At 39.4% G+C, this 16,580-nt stretch overlaps 1 protein-coding gene across 5 annotated transcripts in view; it reads left to right on the top strand.

Moving 5' to 3' along the window:
* KLHL2 (kelch like family member 2) overlaps nucleotides 1-16,580 on the top strand; it is a 61,625-nt gene that overhangs the window by 33,029 nt on the left and 12,016 nt on the right. For all 5 annotated transcript variants that reach the window (XM_056338813.1, XM_056338794.1, XM_056338802.1 and 2 more), the window contains 2 exons: nucleotides 3,778-3,940; nucleotides 15,258-15,367. In XM_056338813.1, the coding sequence (XP_056194788.1) occupies nucleotides 3,778-3,940; nucleotides 15,258-15,367 (273 nt within the window). The remainder of the gene's footprint in view (nucleotides 1-3,777; nucleotides 3,941-15,257; nucleotides 15,368-16,580) is intronic.

The following is a 16,580-nucleotide window of genomic DNA, read 5'->3' as shown; positions in this document are numbered from 1 at the left end:
CCTGCACCCCAGGGGTCACGCAGCTGGGGATGTACCTGCCTGCACTGGCTGCGCCTCGCCCCAGGGCTCACTATGTGCGTGGTCACGGGAGGCATGCCCAGCCAGCCCTGCAAGGGTAAGCAGCGGCACGATGATGCTGTTTGGAAAAAAAAGAGGGAGAAAAGCTGCAGGCAAGGTCAGTACCCTCAGTCAGTGTACGCCTGGCACGTACCTGAAGGGCCACAACAGAAGGCAGCAGCCTGGGGTGCAGCTTGGTGGTCCGAGTTACTCTGAAGGGCGTGAATCTACTCCGGTGGAAATGGGGACCTGAGTTTAGGGCCTTAAGTGGATCCCTCCTGACTCTGCAGGTGACCTGCAGGTGGATTTTAAAATTAAGCCTTGTGCCTGCTCACAGTCCTGTCTGTCTGGGTGGCTGGAAGGTGGATGTGGCAGGGCAGGTGCACACAGCTGTGGGAACAGGAGTGCCACTGCAGGGAGGAGAGCCAGGAGGGCGCAGTCAGGGAACAGCTGTCAGACCTTTAAGGGTTAAATTATCCACTTTAGGAAATCCAGCAGTCGTTCCAAGATTCATCACCACAATTTTGAAACAAAAAAGAGAATATATAATTTATTACTTGCCATCTGTAATAATAATCTGTTCAAGCTTTTTATTATTAAAACAGCCACCGCTGTGATGAGGATATGTTTTCATAGAATAAGCAATTGGAGATGTTCCCCCCCCGGTATTTCTTGCAGTACAGAGCGGCATGCATATTCAAGTATTTTTGATCTTTAAGGGAAGTTAGGACACCCCCTACTGGCTATTTTTGGAAATAAATCTGAGTGATAGCCCACCCGTTTAGCCAGCAGCAGTTAAACTTCATCTGTACTGCAGTTGTCCAGTTGTAACGTAGTCCTTTTTTTTTCTTTTTTTTTTTTTTTCTTTTTTATAATGGGTTTGAGAGGAGCTTGTGTTGTTCTGGTCTTTTTTTCCCTGTGTGGTTTTGTCCCTGGCCTCAGCAGTGTCAATCTGCCTGTGATGAAACCGTGTTGTTAAATGCAGGCTGTTGCAGCTCCAGGCTGAGGGTTCTATAGGTGCAGATGGAAATGGCTGAATGGTACCGCAGCTCGCGTTGCCTAGGAACCAAAGCCCACTGTATAAATTTGATGCACTTTGCCTCTCCTATCTTTTTTAGTAGTGGAATACACGTAAATAGATTTAGATTTAAATGTTTTATTGTTTGATAACTAAACTGTATTTAAATCTACAACTTTACAAACTCAATTACAATCATCTAAGAACAGATGTAAATATTGCATAATGAAGAGTGATCTTGTTCTTGTAACACTGCTTTGACTCTACATATGAGCCAGCAAGTGGCTCAGTGTGACTGGGCATACAAATCTTAAATTCTTTTCTGCATATACGATTCTCAAATTGCACCGTTTGATTTTGTTTACTGTTTTGGTGATGATTTGCACTTTTCTACTGAATCCATTTAAGCAGGCAAGGATTGTTCTCGGAGTTATTTGCTCAACTATACTGGTAACATTCCTAAAATTACCTAGGACTGTGTTTGAATTACTGAATTTGTAAGCAGGTTTTTTGGTCCCGCTTCTACTATTTATGGCTGCTCCTCTCCCTTAAACTTGCCATGTATGAAGCCTGCTTGAAAACCATCTTTCTATTCCTCAAAATATTAATCCTTGTTTGCTTCATTCGGATGACTTGTGCAAATAAATACTTGTATTATATTTCTAGCCTTGATTTTTTGGTATGTAATTTCATGAACATATCTTAGCCTAGAATTCACTGTCAAATGAATTACCTACTCACTGTTACAACTAATCATACTTTAGTTCTAGTAATAGAAATTTTATTAGTAACATTATTTTTACATTTTCATAAACATGCTAAAATAAAATGAGTTCACTGTACTGTTTTAACCTTGTCATTAGTAACCTTTAAGCTAACTAGATTTGTTTTCAGTTATGTGACTTTATCATGTTTGTGCCTATTACGTACACATCTTCTCTGCTTATTTTTGTCGACTTATTTGGTATTTTCAGAGATTTAAACTAGTTTAGCTATTTTATTTAGTTAGTTATTAGCAGCAGTCTGTGTCTCTCTGCAATCACATTTGTGTTTTTCCTTCACTTCTCTTTCATTAACAGTTGGCATTAAAAGCAAACTCTTGTTAAATGTATGATCCTTCCTTTTTGCTGTCTATATTGAAAGCCGTATGTGTAAAACAGATGCTGTAGTGGATTACTGCTTCAAATTGGGGATTAATATTTTGAGGAATAGAAAGATGGGTTTCAAGCAGGCTTCATACATGGCAAGTTTAAGGGAGAGGAACAGCCATAAATAGTAGAAGTGGGACCAAAAAATGAAGTTTAAAGCAAACGTTAGCTTTACAAGTTTGTATCAACTGAAGTCCTTTTTCTTTTAGTTTGGTCATACTTGTTAGCTTTATTTCAAGAAAAAAAGTCTAAAGAGTAAACAGTAACAGTAGCTCTTTAGAAGCCAAGTAGATGGACGCGCTTACAGAGATGATGGCAAATTATTTTACAGACAGTAAGACTAAAGCTTCTTCCAAAGGGCAATAAATTAGAAGTATTTTCTGCAGCTTCCATGTAGTACATGGTACAGTTTTCTAAATCGTTTTACTGTGCTCTTCCAGCTCTCTTTATTCTTCCCGTTTTCTTCTTGTTTGACTCTCTCTAATTCTGCCCAGGTAATTGTTTAAATGAAAAGCAAATATTAACAAGAGTTGTGCAGCTGTTGTCTTTAATGTGGTTTTTGCTTACTTATTATTGATGCAGCCCTATAGTGTATGTTTTCTCTATATGTAAGTGAACAGTTGCAAGATTTCTGTGTTAAAATCTTACTTGTCATCCACTGAAGATGCAAGCTAGCATTAATTTCACACTTAAGTGTTCTAAAATAGAAGTCTCATTAAAATAGCTGTCAAAGACACAGAAAAGTAAAATATAGTGAAGAAAAAATTCTAGCTAGCAGGATGGAATTTCACTCAAAGGCACAATTATAGTTCACCTAAATCTCATGTTTAAGTTTTAGTGAGCAAATAAGGTGTATATGATAGAGATTTTTAAATTCCTCTTTACTTTTTCTTGCTTTGTGAAAGTTGAAGGACAGGTAGTAATTTAGACTAATTCCTTACTGATACAGATTTTTAATGAGTTACAGAATATTTTGTATGTTCGGACTTTTAAATTCCTGAATTGTCAGTCTTCCAAGAAGGTCACAGACTTCTTTGGAAGCTGAGTTGAGTCTGTGCTGGAATCAATTGCATGAAGATGCTTATTATTGATGCTAAAAAGTGGTACAATGTCCAGCACTTGCATGCAAACAAGATTTACATATTCTATCATGGTCTAGAAAACTTTGCTTTAAAGAAATATCTAATGCTGAAGGTGTGGAAACGAGATGTAATTATGGAGTGTTGGGAACAGTAAGAAGGGAACTTGTGAATGAATATTGGGAAGAATTTACATGAAGTGTGAGAAATTATAATCTATGGAATGATTTTCCAGTGAACATGGTGTTCATAGAGGTGCTGCTTGTTATTTTAAATCTTAAACGGTATTTGCAGGGAGATAAAATCATGTTTATGTTGGGTTTAAAGTTCTTCAGTTGCATAACACTGAAATTGTCCTCTCTGTTTTAGTCTTAATTTTTTAATGGATTCTTTTGTTTTCTGTATTAATATTGGGAATCCTCTTGTGTAAGCTCAAAATTGAATTGAGATATTAACACCTGCTTGCTTCTTACAGGTACTGCTCCCAGCAGCTGGTCTCTTGCAACTGCAGGATGTGAAAAGGACTTGCTGTGAATTTTTGGAATCCCAGCTTCATCCAATCAACTGCTTAGGGATCCGTGCTTTTGCTGACATGCACGCGTGCACAGATCTCTTGAACAAGGCCAACACATATGCAGGCAAGTTACCATTAGTATAGCGTGTAGCTTGGTATCTGTCTGTGTGGATACACGCATACGGGTTTGATGCCCACCCAATCTCAACCAGAGGAAACTGAATTTTATCCAGGGTATTGCAGACATGTATCTTCTGATGAAGAGTGTTTTTGATATGAATGTCTTTAAGAGAAATAAAGTCTCCTGGCTGGAACATAGTTACAGTAGGCTGTGAAGATGCTGTCCCTTTGTGCTTATCAGGGCCACGCAGGGTCCAAGCAATTTGTAATTCAGAAAGAAGCTAGCTTTCTGTTTAAAATTTTGCACCATCACTTAAGTGTGGAAATCAGGAAAGAAGAATTAAAATTCTGGCACAAGCAGAAGTCTGTAGGAAGTACATAGGGGAAGAAAGAAGATAAGGGCATGGAGGGGAGCTATGTGTAGCCCCTGTACTGCACTGGCTAAAGAAGCAAGAAACTTGCCATAAATACTGTGTTACGAGCTTGTCTTCTGAAGATCCTACTCATCTAGCCCAAGACTTGAAATTCTGAGCTGTAAAGCGTACCAGTCTCGCTCTTCTTCCTTGACACGAAGTAGATAGAGGTGCATCTTCTAACTCACTGTATAGCCACTGTACAGCCAACGAAGTTTTACTTTCCTTGAAAGAACACTTGCCATTGGGTTGTTTCTCATTTTTTTTCTGAAGGAAAATGTTCTTAATTCTATGGCTAAAAGTACAATGTCATGGTCATCTTAAATAGTGTTATTTGTATATGTAAGAGGACTGGCTCATGGCAAGTCTTGACATCTTTGAAAATTAGGGTTTTATTATGTATGCTGTTGTAAATGAAAAAGCAATTCTGATTCTATGGTGTAGTAACAGTAGTGTTGTATGGCGGGGGACAAGGCAGGCAATTCCCTTTTTCTTCATGCTGGTCAGGCCTCAGGTGGAAAAATACTGAAGCGAACTTTAAGATAGATGCAGAGGCTGAAGTGAATCCAAGGAAGTCTGTGAGAGAAGAGAGTCCTTTCAGTCAAGAAACTAAAAGGTGAGGAGGACAAGGAATGCAAATCTTCCTGTGCATAAAAATGACTGAGTAAGCTTAACTTGTGAGGTATTTTTAAAGTTGTTTCAGATATTAAGGAAAAAAATCTAATTGTAAAAGTTACACAGATCAGGCAAGTTGTCTGTGGATGTTATGGACTGGCAACTGTTAGGCAGCTGTGAAAAAACTAAATAGAGTAACTTTTGATTTAAGTTGATCTAAATCACATCTGTGTGCAAAAATAGATGCTTTGAAATTCTTTCTAGCTTACGTTTCTATGGTTCTGCGAAGGCTAAAATCCTTTTTTTTCTTTTTTTTTCTTCCAAACCCGTTTTCTGCTGCTGGAAACTGATATATATGTGTAGTTTCAGAGTGTATTACTAAATTGGTAACTTTTAACATGACAGATTAAAACCTTGACTGGTCTTGATGCCAAAAAAGCTTGCAAAAGGTGGATTGCTAAAGAGTAAATGAAACATTGTGTAAGCTTGTAAGTTTGTAGCATAACACTGTAACCAAACTAAGGCTTTTAATTCACTGGAGTAGCGATCATGCTGTTGGTGGGGTGTGGAGTGCCTTGTGGTCTTGATGTTTGAGTGGAGACTGAAGATGTTACACTGAAGAATTACTTTTTAATTGAAGCTTTTTGTAGTGAACAAACCCCCCTCTTTTATAGGGTTTAACTTACTAGCCAGTGGAGTAGTATAGTTTGATTAGCGCTTTGGCAGTGAATGTTCAGTCGGACAGAAGTGTTTGGAAATGGCGAGGCCGCCGTGCCGGCAGCTGGGAGCGCGCGGGTATGCCTTCTTACACGCAGCGGGCACTGCCTGCCAGTCACAGACCTTTTCCTGTCTTTTCAGTGTCTCTTGAATGTTTCATTTCTACTTCAGGTTCAGCAAAACTGAATTGCTTTCCATCTAAACATCTTTCCCTTCTCCCTGTCTTCCTCTGTCACTGGTGACTTCAGTGTTCTCCCAGTCATTCAGGTTTGTAAACTTGACAACTTTCTCTCCTCTGCCATTTTCTCTCACCTACTCTGTTGCGTGTTCCTCTTTTCTTTCTTCCCTACCAAGTCTGCTCTACACCATGTTTTCCTTCTGCTGCAATGTAAGTCTATCTCTGCCATAACTTTGTTGGCAAAGGTCAATTTACTGCTTTTGCAATATTCCTTTTCCCCTGGATCAAATTCCAGCCTCTCATCCTTGGCTTTTCCAGTTCAGCAGAATTACCCTCACCTGAACCTTTTATTTAATATCTCTCTACTACTTTTGTGCTTGCAACTAACCTCCTCTGTCCTCCATAATCAAGCTTTTCCCATTTCTGTCAGATTTCTCCAGAAAGCACTTTCCTTGTCTATGCTTCTTTTTTTGTCATCATATTCTTGGAGTCCTGCTGGCCCGTACCACAAGCTGCCAGCTCAACTCCTACTGTATTTTTGCTGTATCTGTGTGTTAAATTTTAAGGCAATTCACATTCTGTTCTTACTCCTGAGATAAATGTGCTGTGTATAGTCAGGGTGTGAGCTACTTCATTGCGTTGCACTCTCTGTGCTGCCTTCCTTAATCCCTAGCACTCTGTCAGGCTTAGTGCAAGAGCAATACTGAGAAGAGAATTAAAAATTAAATGTCCTGATAAGGCTGCAGAAAAAATTCATGATTGTATTCCTTTTCATAAATTTTCTAAAATGTACAGTGGCCAATTAGCATCGTTAACAATTAGTAGAGAGTTAAACCTGAAGATTTTCCTAAAATAGAGCACTAAGTGCTTCAATTCATATGTCTAGGTCCAAATAATAGGCTTTTTATTGCGTTGGGTAATTTTAGACCTCATAAAAAAAAAGGATTTTGATGAATGCTTTCAGTTGCCTTAATTTCTAGAAAATTTGTTTTCCAGTATAGATTTTTCTTTTTTAACACAATTACAGGAGATTGTAGTATTTCTATCAAGTATGGGTGTTTAAGGGAAAACCAGAAATGCAGCAAACTCATATGATCAGGTGTCTGTCAACAGAATCCTTGGTTGCTGTCTTAAGTGTGAAACTAAGGTATACAAATCATTTATATTCAGAAGTTTTAGTCTAGTGAAATTGTAATCAAATAATATAGATATCTATTTTAAAAAATTCAAAAGCTATTCAGTTTTTTTCTGAAAGTACTAGTTTTTGTAACGCGTGTTTTACTTGAGAAGTTCTAATGTGTATGTGACTGAATGACTTGGTAATAACTCTGTTTAGACTATTATGCAAAAAGCTTTAATTAAATCTTTTTTTTCTTTGAGTAATATCAAATCCCAAAAGCGATATATGACCTTTTATGCGCTAGGAAGCAAGGCATATGTTTATTAACTAGAATTAATGTTCAGATATTTAAAGTTTTAGGGAACACATTTTGGTATAGCTGTTGCTTAATTTTGAATTTTAAATTATTTTTTCCAACTTTTATTCTGACTGTGCCTTAGTTACTTCTAAACTACTTCAGTTACTTCTAAATAATCTTTGTTCAATTTAGTAGTTGAAGCTACTATTTCTGTAGATTACTTTCTAGAAATATAAAATCTAAAAGCCTGGCAAGACCTTGAGTGTAATATTGGTTAAATGTGCCGGACAGCTCAGGAACTGTGTCCAGCATGTAACGCTCCCTCTCTGGCTCACTTTGTTCAGGCATCCTTTCCTGTGCTCAGAGAGACTCTGCAAGCGGGATGCAGGCAAGTGGAAAGAAGGAAGCTGTTTGCTGGTCCTAGGTGGGACTTGCACGCTACTAGGCTGAGCACCAGCATGCTCAGTATTCCTGGCAAAAGCGTCCAGGGAGGAAAGGTTGGCCTTCATTTCTCCTTGAAACGGGCTGATTGTTGGTGTTGCTGGATGTCTGCTGACTCCCTGGTTTTCTTTTGTACAGTTTTATACCTGTCCAGGTCAACGTTTTTCATATTTTCAAGCTTCTTACTGCCTGTATCTCAGCCATCACAGCTTCTCCCTGCCCCCCCCCCCCCCCCCCCCCCCACCCTCCCCCCCGGTTTTTTTATCTCAAATAGCATTTTGTACTTTGTCAAGACTTTCTAACAGCTGAAAAAAAAAAAAGTCTGATCCACAGATACATGGCTGCGCCCTTTCAGAATTAGGCCTTGTATCACAGACAGCTAACTCCCAGTAACAGACGTTTTGGGATTAGGGCTCCAGAAACTAGAATGAGTACAGAATAGGATTATTAGATTGAAAAAGCAGTGAAAATATTTCCCTGCTAGAGAAGCATTTGGATGCTTTTTGGACTTCTCCCAGTCTTTCTTTTGTTACACTTGCTATTTTATACTTACGAAAAAGAGGCAGGGTGATACTTCTGCTAATAGACAGTGATGGCATAAAGAAATGGATGCCAACGTAGATCAGAAGTTATTAGAAAAGTGAAATTCTGGAACTTCCTTCCAGTGGGAGTAAAAATCCTGCTTCTACTAAAACAGGAGTTTCATAATCCTATGGTGAGGTTGGTCCTCCTGTAGCAGGGCGTGAGATTTCTATAATTGGAGTCATTTATATACATCTATGATGCCTATGGAGAGACCTGAAAATTGTGGACAATTGATACAGATTACTTGGAATGAGCTTTTGTTGAAATTTGATTTTCTGAGGGGCTGCCTATTCTCATGATGGTCCAACAAGCGGTCCTGCTCTGGTTCCTGTCGCACTTGCACTGTTAGGGACTATGTACAGCTGAGGCCTCTCACCTTTCGTGTGTGAAGAGTATGTGGCATGAACGCTGCTAGTCCATCCTGGTTTTTGTCTGGGATGCATCTTACACATGCTTAGAGGATGTGTAAAAAATAACAATTTTTCCTGAGAATAAGGTGCATTTTGTAGTTGTCCTAATGGTACCATAGAATGATTTAGGTTGGAAGTGACCTTGAAGGTTGTCTAGTTCCAACCCCCTGCCACAGGCAGGGACACCCGAAGATAGGTTGGTAAAGCCTTTTAATGAGGAGGGGTATGCCAGCTTGGACTAGAATGACACTGGCTCAGCGCTTATTTCTTGACATAGTTACAACCAAAGAATAACAGTGTACCTGCACTCCCCGCATAGGTTGGTACAGGGCTTGGAAACACCGGATTACCTGTGGAGGGAGTATCTTTTGAAGACCAGCTTTACACAGCAAACCTTCTTGGCTTTTAGCATTGTGCTGAGGAGATGTTGAAACTTTTGTTAGGGAATCTTACCACGTGTTGTGAAGCAGGGATTGGTGTGTTGTACTTAACTGTGGGATACAGCATTCTTGATTCTGGTGCTCTGACTAGACTTGGAAGCATGCATGTCTGTAGACTATTCTTGTGTACCTTCCTCCGTATGCATGAGATTGAAAGGATGTAGTTAGCAGAATCATTCTTATGATTCTATTCTGAGTAGCAACGTCTGTTGCTATGCTGCTGTTACCTTGGCTGCTATGAATTTCATGGTGTTCTCAAAAGCAGTTATTTAAGCATGAAATTAACAAGTGAGTGAGATTTTTGTAAAAAAAAATTGGTTCTGCAATGTTTAGTTTCTGCTGGTTCTCCAACTGGCAGGGTTTGTGCCTAACCCTCTGTAATAAGGCTGGAGTTCCTGCTTGACCAGTGCCTTGTGTTAAATGATTAGCAAAACCCTTATGTCCCAAGCCAAAACAATCACAATGTGACATTTTGAATTGCAGCAATAATTAAATGAATGAATTCTTGCTAATATATTTGTTTCATCTGCTTGAGAAACTGCCATTGTTCTTTTAAGTGGATGTAAGGTGTAGATCTTTCCAAGCTCCCATTCTCTGCATTGCTCTAAACCAAGACTTTATCAGTTCAGCAAGAAGCTACATTTCTGGAAGGTTCCAGCTAGTTTTGTAGCATTATTGTGTCATAAAAATGCAGGTACTCCATTTATTTTATAAAAAATATCATCATCTGTTCTGCAGAATAGAAATAGTTGGCCTAAACCAGACAAAAGACACTTATGAGACTCAATATATTCAATTGTGATATTGCTTCACACACTAGTAGACATTGTAATTAAAAGGTCTAGGGAATATGAGGGGGTTTCTCCTTTTTCCAGCTGCAGCCTCTGGCACTGATAAGCTCTGGCCATGTTCTTCATGCCTGTTAATGTGGCTTTGGGAAGATCTTTGGGAGAAGATTTCTGAAAGTGTACAAAATCTTAAAAAGATTTCTGGAAATGGATATTAACTGTCATCAGCTGCTGGAACACCTCAGAAAAATGTTAGAAAATGACTGAAGCCTATTAATGATGGAACAGAAATTTAGGCAGTCTATGGCAGTGTCATACAGAGAGACAAACACTGCTAACAGCCACTGTCATATAATAAAAAGGAGAAGATGGGTTACAGGCTGGGTTTTTTTGGCCACCATGATTCATTGGAAGTTTTTTTAATCCGAGGGAACTTCAACAGACCTTTGTTACTGTACTTGTTTATTCCATTTAGTAAAGGCAATTAAGCAGGGGAGGTCTGACTGTAGGTATATAAAGGAGTGAAATAGTGTTTGTGAATTAATCAACAAATGTGTATAGCATAAAATGTCCCATGCATATTTCAGATGTAGCTTTCCTTCCTATGTAATTGAGAAATATAAAGTTAGCATCAACGTCTTTCTGGCCAGCAAGATTATGTGCCTTTTGGATAGAAGAGGTAGGTCAAGTGCTTGCTGCTGCTCTGTGCATGTATAATACACATCTCCAGACTCCATAATGAAAAAGTACCAAAAAGTGGTACATTTACAGCTCCTGTTACTCTCCTGTGCTCTGTATACTGGTATTGTTTACTGTACTCCCAAATGTTTTGTTACTAGCCCCTCTCATGTTGTTTAGAACTTCCTTTTTGTTCTTTTAGTTTGTCCCTGAAGCTGAAGTCCCATCCTGCTGGTACAGGGCAGGCAAGGACAGATCTTTAGCTGTTCAGATAGAAGCTGTCTCTGTCGGTTGCGAAAATGTGAAAATCTGTTTTTCATATGCAATTGGAACAGTTATTTTAGAAATGTCCTAAAAAGGAAGACACGGTTTTTAAAGGCAGATTTTAGTTTTGATAATAATAAAAGTAGGATTCTACTTGCTTAGGAAATGGGAATTTAGGAGCCAAGCCTCTGCAGCTCCTAAGCCAGCTTGTTTCCAGGCTGCCTGACTCTGGAGCCAGCTGGCTTCAATGTCTGGGTAAAGTGGCAAGAAGTGGGGCAGGATTCCAATACAAATTTGTCAAAGTTGCACACTGTGTGGAAAATTCTGATTTGGAAAAAAAATAAGTTTTTTATTCTCATGAATACTTCCAGCCTACTATTGCAACTATTCCAACTTCCAGTTCTATCTGTTGGCTTATCTAGGAGATGTTAATGAAGAAAATGTTACCTAATGCACCAAATAGAAATGAAGCTAACTAGAGAATTTTCAGGGGAGGGATGCATGAAATAATCATGTCATAAGTTTTGTGATGTTTATTTTAATATCTCCAGATTACTGAAGCTTTCCGGATGTGAGCAGTAAGATCAGATAATACAAATCCTAATGCAGATTGCAGAAGAAGCCCACACAGCCCCAATACTATTTTTCTGTCTTAATTATTGGATAAAGAGGATCAAAATGGGATTTTTTGAATCATAGTATTTCAAAGATGCTGATATCTTTCTTGTCAAAAGGAAGCAAACATTTGAATTTCATAAGCATTAGATTTATATATAATAAAATAATGCCTTCTGTCTGCAACATTTGAACAGCTTTAAATAAATTTCCTCTGGGAGATTTAATTGGTGTTTTTGTATTTCGTTGTTCCTTTTCAATTTCTAATTATTTTGAATAATCCATTTAGCTGTAATTTCAATTGGCTTCTGCCAAAAGGTTATCTATCAATCAGTTAAGATGGTCTCCTTGACAACAAGAGATCTGGTTCTTAAGAGACAAGTGATTTCACCTTACCTGTTTTTTTGATGACTGACATTCATATAGCAATCTACTCTCCAATTTCTCTTTTTTCTGTAATTCATTCAGCTGAGGATTTGTTTCCTGGTGTTGCTAGAGAACCTGAGCTTGTAGCTATTGCCTGAGTAGTTTGTTTTAATTTCTCCTTTTTTTTTTTACACTTCTTTCTTCTCTTGGTCATGTGCCTTGTTTTGTGCTTTAAGACAGGTGCTGGCATCCAGTAAAGCAGTCTTAGTTTTTGTTCAAGTACTATTTTTTTTCAGGTTTTCTTCTACAATTCTCTTTCTGGCAAGAAAACAGAAGGCAACCTCCATTCATTGTATTACTTTGAAAATTCTCAACTTTTACTCTTCTGGTTTAGAGGCTGGATCTCTTCCAGTTTGGGGTGTGTCATAAATCTAAATCAACTTTGATAAGGCAAGGTTTTTACATACAAGTCTATAAAATCAACGGAGATTTCTAGTTTACGAAGTGTATCCTGTTGGATGTGATCCACTGTTGGATCAGCTTTCTCGAGGGAAGGTGAACAAAGCTTCTGAATCTCAGGCTTGAGACTTGTATGAGTGTTGCTTCCTAGCTCAGCTTCCGAGTACAGTCAGGCTTGCTGTTTTGTGGCACTGTCACTTGAAATTTGGAGTTTATCACAAAGGTAATCTATGTAAATTACCTTTCTCAATTTCTGTTTGCCATATGCAAGTAGTAAAATTCATCAGATACTTATTTCAATAACAGTACCTCAGAAAATTCTACTTCAGCTTAAGGAACTGCACATAGGTAGTCTGAAAAGCAAACTTACACAAAGGTTTGTATGGACTGGAGACATAATGGTGGTGTTATAAAAATCGGTAGTATTTCTTCTCATCCTTTCTTTCCCATTGCCTGAAATAATGCAGAAAATATTACCCATCCATCGTAAGAGAATGCTGCAGAACTGGAGGGACTGTAGTGATGACGATTGCATGACTGAAAAGGCTGGTAGGATGAGGGACTGAAAAGGCAGGGCTTGGGAGACGAAGGCTAAAAAGGAATACAGAATAATGAATGATTTTGAGTAGACAGACTGTGGCTTTCCCTACTATGTATTCAGCATTAGAACACGGGGATATTAAATGAAAAACTGATTAATGGTAAACTGGGTGTTAAGTTTAGATGTGGGGCTTTTTGTTCAATGAGACTGGGATTATTACTACAGGAAAGTGTTAAAGTTAATTTAACAGGATTCAAGGGGACTGAACTGTGTCTCGCTGAACTCATTGTTTAGTGAAATGTGGTTAAGGTAAAATGTCATTCTGCGGGCTAGCAGTCTCTAATCTTTCATGATTATAGTGAGACCTTTATGGGAGGAGGTGTTACTGCCGTGCTTTTTGTATATATTCTTGGACTTTTGCCTGAAGCTATTTGTGTTGTCTGTTTCAAGGAACAGAATGCTGAATTAGATAAAGGATGAGAATTATACTGTGTTAAGTTTATCTTTTTATGCTCTCTAGGCTTTAGTACAGTGTGAAAAAGCTGTTGTACCCTACAAAGTTGACCTGAGAAATTTAGACTCCTTATGCTGGAAGCATTCAGCATTCTTTAACTTTTCTGAACAGCTGAAGACAGTTTGTCAGGTGTGGAGTCTTAACTATAGTAGCACTAGTGGAGTGATACAAAAGGTTTTTTAAAAATTCTTTAGTTTGAATATGTTTGACTTTTCTCTACATATTCTAATTTTGAATTAATTGTTGAATTCCCAGTAACTTCTAGTCCCATCTAACTTCTATAAGAATAGCTGAAGAGGGGAAAAATAAGTTAACTGTATGGAGCTACTTTTTAAGCAACTGAATGGCTTAAAATTTATTTTTAAGAAAGGGAGAGGACAACTGAATAACTGAACAACTACTTGATAAAGATATATGCTCTATGTTAAAATAAAATGCCTGATTCTACAAGTAAACCATTAAATTTTGTCAGTTCTGTTTACTTTGAGGCATTAAAAAACCCTCTGAGTAAAAATTACACGCCTTCTACATGTTGTAGAGATTGTGATACGTAATATTTTTATGACCTTGGAGAAGCTCTGACTGGTGGAACAGGATCCAGGCTTGTTGTTTGATTTGACACTGCTGGTAGGTCTAATGAATCAGCCACTATTCATGTTGAACTACAGGTTTAAAATATGTTTTTGAAAAACATACAGGGTGTATGAGGGGTCTGGGCAGGCTGGGCCGAGGCCACTGTACGAGGTTCCACCAGGCTCAGTGCCGGGCCCTGCCCTTGGGTCACAGCAACCCCCCGCAGCGCTCCAGGCTGGGGGAGAGCGGCTGGGCAGGGCCTGGGGGGAAAGGGCCTGGGGGTGCTGGCTGGCAGCCGGCTGGGCAGGAGCCAGCAGGGTGCCCAGGTGGCCAGGAAGGCCGGCAGCGTCCTGGCTGGTGGCTGAAACGGTGTGGCCAGCGGGGCAAGGGCAGTGACCGTCCCCCTGCGCTCGGCACTGGTGAGGCCGCACCTCAGGTACCGAGTTTAGGTTTGGGCCCCTCGCTGCAAGAGGGACAGGGAGGTGCTGGAGCGTGTCCAGGGACGGGCAGCGAGGCTGGTGGGGGGTCTGGAGCACAAGTCTTGTCAGGGGCGGCTGAGGGAACCGGGGTGTTCAGCCTGGAGAAAAGGAGGCTCGGGGGGGCCTCATTGCTGCCTGCAGCTGCCTGAGAGGGGGTTGTAGGCACGTGGGGGTCGGTCTCTCCTCCCAGGTAATAAGTGACAGGACAAGAAGAAAAGGCCTCAAGTTTTGCCAGGAGAGGTTTATAGTGGACGTTAGGAAGAATTTCTTCACTGCAAGGGTGGTCAGTCATTGGAACAGGCTGCCCAGGGAGGTGGTGGAATCACCATCCCTGGAGGTGTTTAAAAAATGTGTAGGTGCAGTGCTTAGGGATGTGGTTTAGTGGTGGGCTTGGCAGTCCTGGATCATTGGTTGTACTCTCTGATCTTAAAGGTCTTTTGCAACCTAAATGAATCTATGATTTTATATCCTTTTTATAGAAATATTTTGCTGTATTGGTTTCTACAAAATTAGCAAAATGAGATTAAAGTATTGTCAAGGACAAGTGCTGAGATGAAGCAATGCTGAAAATGATAATTGCTGTGATTATACTAAAAGTAGCAATGGGTTTTAACATTTCAATTATTTTAAAGTCTTTAAATATGAAAGCTAATTGTGAGACCAAGCTTTACCCTATATAAAATGTTTTAAGTTAAGGTGTTACTTCTAGATATGACAAAATAGAATGCATATTGAATTGTTTTCCTCTATTTTTTCCTCTGTTGCTTTAATACTTGTAGTGGGATACATTTTGCACTGTGTTAGAATATTTCTTTTCCTCCAAACAGAACAGCATTTTTCTGATGTTGTACTTAGTGAAGAATACCTCAATCTTGGTGTAGAGCAGGTGTGCAGTCTTATATCCAGTGACAAACTCACAATTGCCTCAGAAGAGAAGGTAAGGCAAGACCATCTGTACGCCAGTATTCTTTTTATCCTTTTGGGTGAGAGGGTAAGCTTGCTTTTACTGCACTTGTACACTTAGTTGGATGTGTTCTTTGTTTCCTCAGTGAAATTAGGCATGTTTTGTGCTCAAGTTTAAAGGATTTCCCCCAAAAGTGTTGTCAGTCTGATGATGAATATTAGTCTCAACTCTTAAAAATCACATAACCCTTTGTTCTTTGAAAAAATGGAATTAAATGGAAATTCCTTCTCATCCTCAAGCAGAACAAATAGAACACATGCTGTGAGTCACATACATGGGAGTTTGGTTTTTCAAGGGATAAATAACTCAAAAATAGTTTGAAAAGCAAGTATATGCTATCCACTAACATCATCATCATCAGTCCCACAAAGGAATTAAAACTGTATGTGTATGTGGGCTGTTAAGCCTACCTGAACACAATACGGCTTGCAAAGGAGATGGTTAGGTAGCTCCGTATAACCAAACCTGAGTTTAAGTGTGTATTGGCTCAGCGTTAGCTAGATCTCATTCTTCCAGAGCCATTTTTGAAACTGTGATCTTCAGTGGGCCCAGTGTACCATTTTGAACCTCTACTGGTTTTCAGGCTGTAGTCGTGTTCATTTTGAGCTCTTGAATCCAGTTGTGATCAATTTAAAATGTGTTGGTTTTCTTTTTCTAAGGCATATATAGTTGTACTAACACCTCTGTTCAAATGACGCTAAATTGTGTTCAAAAGCATGTTTGAAAACTGAGTTGTATGGCTGGGCAGTGTTTTGTGTTAAAACTTTCGAAATTTTGATTCTAAGAACTCTCTGCCTAAACTGCAGCTAGCAAAGTCATGTTGCTGTTCCCATAATACCCTGAAGGTCCAGATCTATCTGTCACTTTGATACACGTGATGCTGCTTTTGTGGAGTGTAATTAAGGTTTAAATGCTCTAGTGTATGATGAGCTGTGCCGTGGTTTAACCCCAGCCAGCAACTAAGCACCACCCAGCTGCTCGCTCATTCCCCCCAGTGGGATGGGGGAGAGAATCAGAAGAGTGAAAGTGAAAGAACCCATGAGCTGAGATAAAGACATTTTAGTAAGGAAAGTAAAGCAAAAGCTGCCCACGCAAGCAAAGCAAAGCAAGGCATTCATTCACTGTGTCCCATTGGCAGGTGACGTTCAGCCACCCCCAGGACAGCCGGGCTGTGTCACTGGAGCAG

The sequence above is a fragment of the Falco biarmicus genome, chromosome 1 (assembly GCF_023638135.1).
Source record: "Falco biarmicus isolate bFalBia1 chromosome 1, bFalBia1.pri, whole genome shotgun sequence".
NCBI classification, from domain to species: Eukaryota; Metazoa; Chordata; class Aves; order Falconiformes; family Falconidae; genus Falco; species Falco biarmicus.
This window is presented reverse-complemented; position numbering and strand designations above follow the sequence as displayed.